A 5,912-nucleotide genomic window follows, 5' to 3' on the forward strand; every position below is an offset into this window, starting at 1 on the left:
CTGAGCTCTAGTTTTCAAGACCTGTTCCCATCACCTGCCCCATCTGTCCCTGTGCAGCAGCCCACAGTGGGCAGAATGGTCTCCGTCAGAGAGAGGGAAAGAAGCCACTCAGAGAAGGATAGGAACCTACCTAGGGTCACATAACACAATGAGACAAGTTGTTTCCCAGTATAACCAGCACATACTGGCTCAGACCCCCCACCACTCTGCCTACCTTCCTTCTATTAGCACCCCTGGTCCTGCCCTGGCAGAAACATGGCCTCCAACCCCTCCCTCCACTCAGCTACTGCCCAGCCCACTGGTGCTCCTGGCCCCAGCCCAGTGTTGGGAAGGAGGTAGATGGATGAGAAGGAGGCCACAAAGCCCTGGACAGAGGCTGCGATAGGTACTGGCATTTCCTTTTGTTATTATTATTTTTTTAATAAATTTAAGAACAACTTTATCTTCCCTCTTCCCCCCAGAACAACTAAAACCAACTAAAAGGGGGTATGGCCTGGGGGGCAGAGGGCGCTAGGAGTCATAATCCTCTTCATCTTCTGCGTCAGGTGCTGAGGGGCCTGGGGGCGCTGGGGGCAGAGGCAGAGTTGAGGTGAAGGGCATGAACGGTGTCGGGGGGCTGCAGGGTGGAAAAAAGGAAAAGATCAAGCCACTCTCTGGTGCCCATTCCTGCCCACTGAGCCCCACCCAGTTCCACACACGGGCAGCCCTGGAACCCACCACCCTCTGTACCAAGAGGGAGCTAAGCCCAGAGCAGGTCACACAGCCCTGCCCAGGGGATGGGGCCTTCTGAGAGCAGTCTCCAGCCTTTAAGCCCTCCTCAGTTCCCCCTCTCCCAGCCCGCAAATCTGCCACAACCAACAGAACCAAGTGGCCAAGGAGGCCAGGAGGGACAAGTCAGCCTTGGGAAGTTGTCTGGCCCCCTCCGGGCGCCACTGAGCTGCCTACCTCTGAAAGTGGGCCGGGGCATGACTGGCCTGGGGTGGGGCCTGTGGTGTCTCCTCTTCCCCATCAGTATCTGTATCCTCAGACTCATCCTGGGAACAAGGCAGGGATCGGAGATGACCAGAAAGACATGGACCCAGCACTAGAGTGCAGGGACAGAAGATGGACCTTCATGGCCCCAATTTACAGAGAAACCAGTACAAAAAGGTTACAGGTGAGGACAGGACCAGGCCTCCAAACAGCTCAGCCTTGCCTGATGCAAGACTGCCCTCTTCACCCTGCAGGGCAGGACAGAGGGCTGGATCCTCACTTACCTCCTGCTCCGAGTCTGTCCCCGACAGCTTCTTGTCCTTGCCTTTGCTTCCCATCCCACCATTTTTCCGGCTGCTGCCGCCTGGCTTCCGGCCCCTTCAGGAAGGTACATTCCATCTGTCCAGAGGTCTCCACTGTCCTTCACCACACCCCAGCCACCCCCAACCCCAGGGGCCTTGGCCTTCTCCACCTGGACACTGGACCCTGGCTCCCCACCTGCGGGCACCCTTGTCCCCATCCATGTGGTTGTCTTCCCCGTCCCCCTGCATGTCAGGCACGGATGCCACCAGATCCTTCAAGAAGTCAAACTGCTGCTCCAGCTCAATGCACTGTTTCCTAAAAGAGGTGGGGAGAGGATGGTACTCAGGTGGGCACAGATGTCTGGGCCCTCAGTAAAGGACAGCAAGGCGCTCTCTGGTTGCCAGGAGAATGGAGCCTGGAAAATTTCCATCCCAACCAGTCCCCTTTGCTAGAACACCCAACCCCTCCTCCCAAGTTCAAACCCACCAGTCTTTGAAGCCTTGATGATTTCCCACCTCCCTCACTATCAGGACAGTCTCCCCTAAGCGTGTGAACTCTTGGAGGAGGACCCCAAGCGGGCCCTCCCAGATCAGAGCCACTCACAGGTGAGATGTGGTCATGGTCTTGGCGTTTCGGGACTGGGTCACTTGACAGGCCTTCTTCAACAGTGACTCCAGGAAAAGCTCAAGCGCCCGAGCTGAGAGGCGTCAAGGAGAACCCGGGATGGAGTGTCCCCAGCCCATACACAAGGCGATCCCGGGCTGCTGGTCTCCCCCACCTCCCTTAAACCGGGCAGCCCCTGACAGGATACAGATGATGACAGGCACAGCCGCCGCCACCTTTCCAATCTCTTCATCCGTCTGCATGATCTTCTTGATCCGTGCCTAGGAAGTGGGCAGAGAGCTCGGACCTCCGTCGAGGAAAGGGTTCTTGAGCGGGGTAGACAGAGGGAGCATCCCGGGAGAAAGGGGGCGGGGGGCACCAACGCTGGGAGGGCACGGAAGGGGGCGGGGCGTCCGGGGCCCGAACACCGTGTTGCGCCCGCCCTGTCAGCCGGGCCTGGGCCAGAGCCTGCCGAGAGCCCGGCCCGCTCCTCCCGGGCCCGGCCACGTGCTCACCGGCGGGAACCGCGCATTGTACTTCTTCTTCTTGCTCGGCATCTCGTGGCCTCTCTCGCCGCGCCGGGCCCAGCGCCTCCGCCCGCAGCCTCCCGGCCCTGGGGCCTGCTCGTCGCCCGCCCGCCGCGGTTCCCCCGGGTCCTGGTGCCGCCCGCTCCGCCCCCACCGCTCCCCACAGGGTCCTAGCGCCGCTGGTAAGGACGCCGCTCGCAGGGCCCGAGCGCCCTCCCCTTAGAGCCTCCCGGGAGGTGCGCGTACGTCCAGGGCAGGACCGCCACTCCCGCCCGTTCCCAAAGCCAGAAGACCGAACGTTAGCTCCGCCCCCCGCAGGCCCGCCCACCCTTGCGTTCCTTGATGGTCCCGCCCCCGGGGTCAGCACCGCCCCCACGGCACCGCCCCTTCATCGGCTCCGCCCTGCGCTGCGCTTGTCTATAAAGTTGTTGTTGAGGCGGCGGGGCGCTAAGATGGCGGCGGCAGCGGCAGCCGTGGCAGGGGCGGGGAGTGGCGGCGGCGGTGGCGGTGCGGAGTCCCGGCAGGAGCGGAGCCGGGCCCGGAGCTGGGCCGGCGCCGAGCGCAGCGAAGGCCGGAGGTGACGCCGGGGTGGCGGGAGGGGGTGGGGCGGGGACGCAGCTCGGGCCGTGGGCGCTAATGGCGGCGGGCGCGGCTGGGCGGGAGGCTGGCCCTCCCGCAGGCTCTATCAAACCTGAGTTTGAGTCCGGTACTGCCCCATTGGCCTCGGATCGGTCACTCCCCTTTCTGGCCTCAATGCCCTCGTCTTTAAGTGGGCCAGATAACGCCCGCCCAGAGGCCTGGCTCTACTGGGCCTGCCTCGATGCTGCGCGAACGTGTGTTTCTTTGCCTCACTCCATTAAATCCCGGCGTACCAGTCTCCGGCAGGGCCAGGAGGTGTAGTTAGGCCGGCGGCTCTCACATTTCGGCCTTGTCACTCACTACAGGTGTGACCTTGGGTCAGTCCCTTCTCTCTGAGCTTCAGTTTCCTCGTCTGTAGGTCAGGGAGAGTGGTAATAAAATTGATAACATTTATGTAGCCCTTGTTCCACCTCAAGCATTTAATTTTCTGCAGCTGTTCCAGACAGGAACAGTTGTTATCCATTGTAAAGATGAGGCAACTGAGGCCTAGCGACATTACGTTTTGCCCAAGGCCACACTGTTTAGTTCAGTGCCTGGCATTTGCCAAGGCCCAGCCAGTTGGATCTATCCTGGACCTGCCCTAACTCAGTTCCCTCACAGCAGGATGGAGCCAGGTGAGGAGCTGGAGGACGAAGACTCTCCAGGTGGTCGTGAAGATGGCTTCACTGCTGAGCACCTGGCTGCAGAGGCCATGGCAGCTGACATGGACCCCTGGCTAGTATTTGACGCCCGCACCACACCTGCCACGGAGCTGGATGCCTGGTTGGCCAAATACCCACCATCCCAAGTTACCCGCTATGGGGACCCTGGCTCACCCAACTCTGAGCCTGTGGGCTGGATTGCAGCATATGGGCAGGGCTACATCCCCAACTCGGGTGATGTGCAGGGCCTACAGGCAGCCTGGGAGGCTCTGCAGACCAGCGGGCGGCCCATCACACCAGGTACCCTGCGCCAGCTGGCCATCACCCACCACGTGCTCTCAGGCAAGTGGCTGATACACCTAACACCTGGCTTCAAGCTGGACCACGCCTGGGCTGGCATTGCCCGGGCTGTGGTCGAGGGTCGGCTTCAAGTGGCCAAGGTGAGCCCACGGGCCAAGGAGGGCGGGCGCCAGGTTATCTGCGTTTATACAGATGACTTCACGGACCGCTTGGGTGTACTGGAGGCAGATGCAGCCATCCGTGCAGCAGGCATTAAGTGTCTGCTCACCTACAAGCCTGATGTCTACACCTACCTGGGCATCTACCGGGCCAACCGCTGGCACCTCTGCCCCACTCTCTATGAGAGCCGTTTCCAGCTGGGGGGCAGTGCCCGTGGCTCCCGTGTCCTGGACCGTGCCAATAATGTGGAACTGACCTAGTGGGGCCAAGTCGAGGAGACCACCCTCGGCTCCCCCTTCTAGGGATGGATCCTCTCGTCTTCCGACTCCTTGTCCCAAGGAGGTCAAGCCCCCCACCCCCCGAGCTCTGCGGACTAGGTCACTCGGGAACTGCCTGCATCTTCTGTCCCCTTGAACTTCTGCCCTCTGTTCAGGGCTGAGTCACGTCCCTACCAGCTGGAGGCTCTGGCTCTCTGAGGGCCAGACCCTCAGCCTCTTGGCTGCTGCTCCCCTCTCATTCAGGACCACAGGCTAGGTGCAGACACCCAGGAGAAGAGTCTTCCTGGGCCACCCTCATCCTTGGCCATACCTCCCCCTCCTCCCACATCCTCCCCTTCTCTTCCTCCCTCACAAGAGAGAAGACTTAGTGTTTTCCAGTTTCTCTTCTTGGAGCCTTCAGCAGTCCAGGCGGCAGAGGCCCTGCAGGCCTGGGCATGCCATTTTGTGGGGGTAATTGTTCTCACACAGCCCCTGGCAGAGAGAGAGGTTGCCAGGGCCATGGACACAGGGCCTGCCCCTCCCTTCCACCTCATAGCCTGCACCACCATCCCACCTTCCTCCTTTCTTTGGCTGCATTGTCATGTGCCTGCTCCTGGCATTTCAATAAAACCCAGCTTGGGTCTGTGTCTTGCATGTTTTTTGATGGTTACCTGCTTTGGTTGCTGGAGAGAGGCAGGGCCAGGAGGGACTGCCCCTCTGCCCTGATTGGGCTCCCCCAACTTCCCCCAGTAGTAAGATGCACCTCACAGCCAAGGCTGGGACTCTCTCTGAGAGCCTCTGAAAGTCAGCCCTGTTGCCCCTCCACCCCAAGAATCAGAATCAGTTTCTCAGTGATTTCCCATAAATTCAAGGGCTTGGCCCAGCAAATTCTGAGGGGCTACTACTAGTCCACAAGGTGCATTTGTGCCTATTAGAGAAAGGTACCTTCTTGGTTATAGCAGTTCTAAGCTAGGGCACATGGTCTGGTGAGCAGAGACAGGTTGAGTTTTACCTACCTAGGCTGGATTTCCTTGTGCAGTAAACAACCTGCACAACCTTAAGTAGCCCTGGAAGTCCTCCCATTGATACTCACCTCTCCCACCACCCTGACCATCTCAGAGGCCACTGGACTGTTTGCAAAGCACTTCCATATGGATTATTTAATTCTCACAGCCAAACAGAAGGAGATTTTGGCCCAATCAAGAAAATTGAGGCAAGAGGGGAAGGAAGTTTGCTTGGTCACACAGCGAGTTGGGCAGAATTAGGACTTGCACCCCGAGTCCTCCCTGGGCGGAATGTGGTCCCTGGCCTCACCTTCAGTTAACAGTTCACAACCCAGCAGGCACGTTCACTCACATGATCTCACTGGGCCACACCACTCAGCTGAGGCTGCTATAGCTTCTGGGAGCTTGGCTCCGCACTCTCCAGCCCCGTCCCTGGCCCTGACCTTGGTACGAGGCCAGGGTGACTGGCAGGGAGCCCTTTGGGACGTTGCTCTCGTGCCGGACCGG

General features: G+C 59.9%; 2 protein-coding genes across 4 annotated transcripts; one reads left to right on the plus strand and one right to left on the minus strand.

Annotated features, from left to right (window-relative positions):
- Positions 1–394: 394 nt before the first annotated feature.
- Positions 395–2,526, minus strand: DRAP1 (DR1 associated protein 1). The gene is made up of 7 exons (XM_010995968.3): positions 2,394–2,526; positions 2,087–2,159; positions 1,879–1,972; positions 1,471–1,590; positions 1,257–1,350; positions 946–1,034; positions 395–616 (listed from the first exon to the last, which is right to left on the minus strand). Exons 1-7 carry the CDS (start codon positions 2,433–2,435, stop codon positions 511–513), a joined length of 618 nt encoding a protein of 205 aa, XP_010994270.1. The 5' UTR covers positions 2,436–2,526; the 3' UTR covers positions 395–510.
- C12H11orf68 (chromosome 12 C11orf68 homolog) lies at positions 2,480–5,055 on the plus strand. 3 transcript variants are annotated; one of them, XM_064492111.1, is made up of 2 exons: positions 2,480–2,587; positions 3,645–5,055. In XM_064492111.1, the coding sequence occupies exon 2, from the start codon at positions 3,649–3,651 to the stop codon at positions 4,402–4,404; it is 756 nt and encodes a 251-aa protein (XP_064348181.1). In that variant the 5' UTR covers positions 2,480–2,587; positions 3,645–3,648; the 3' UTR covers positions 4,405–5,055. The 3 variants fall into 3 exon arrangements, with proteins under 3 accessions (XP_064348181.1, XP_031304446.2, XP_064348180.1); XM_031448586.2 differs by lacking the exon at positions 2,480–2,587 and adding an exon at positions 2,825–2,982 and having other exon boundaries at positions 3,648–5,055; XM_064492110.1 differs by lacking the exon at positions 2,480–2,587 and adding an exon at positions 2,842–2,982.
- The last annotated feature ends 857 nt before the right edge of the window (positions 5,056–5,912 follow it).

Source organism: Camelus dromedarius, chromosome 12, assembly GCF_036321535.1.
Source record: "Camelus dromedarius isolate mCamDro1 chromosome 12, mCamDro1.pat, whole genome shotgun sequence".
Classification (NCBI taxonomy): Eukaryota; Metazoa; Chordata; class Mammalia; order Artiodactyla; family Camelidae; genus Camelus; species Camelus dromedarius.

What these genes read in the sequence shown, in the direction of transcription:
- C12H11orf68 (XM_064492110.1), top strand. Translation starts at nt 2,858, where the DNA reads ATGGCGGCGGCAGCGGCAGCCGTGGCAGGGGCGGGGAGTGGCGGCGGC. An exon ending in GAGCGCAGCGAAGGCCGGAG is followed by an intron (nt 2,983 to 3,644) that starts GTGACGCCGGGG and finishes GTTCCCTCACAG; the next exon opens with CAGGATGGAGCCAGGTGAGG.
- DRAP1 (XM_010995968.3), bottom strand. Translation starts at nt 2,435, where the DNA reads ATGCCGAGCAAGAAGAAGAAGTACAATGCGCGGTTCCCGCCG. An exon ending in GGCTGTGCCTGTCATCATCT is followed by an intron (nt 1,973 to 2,086) that starts GTATCCTGTCAG and finishes GACGCCTCTCAG; the next exon opens with CTCGGGCGCTTGAGCTTTTC. An exon ending in GGGGACAAGGGTGCCCGCAG is followed by an intron (nt 1,351 to 1,470) that starts GTGGGGAGCCAG and finishes ACCTTCCTGAAG; the next exon opens with GGGCCGGAAGCCAGGCGGCA.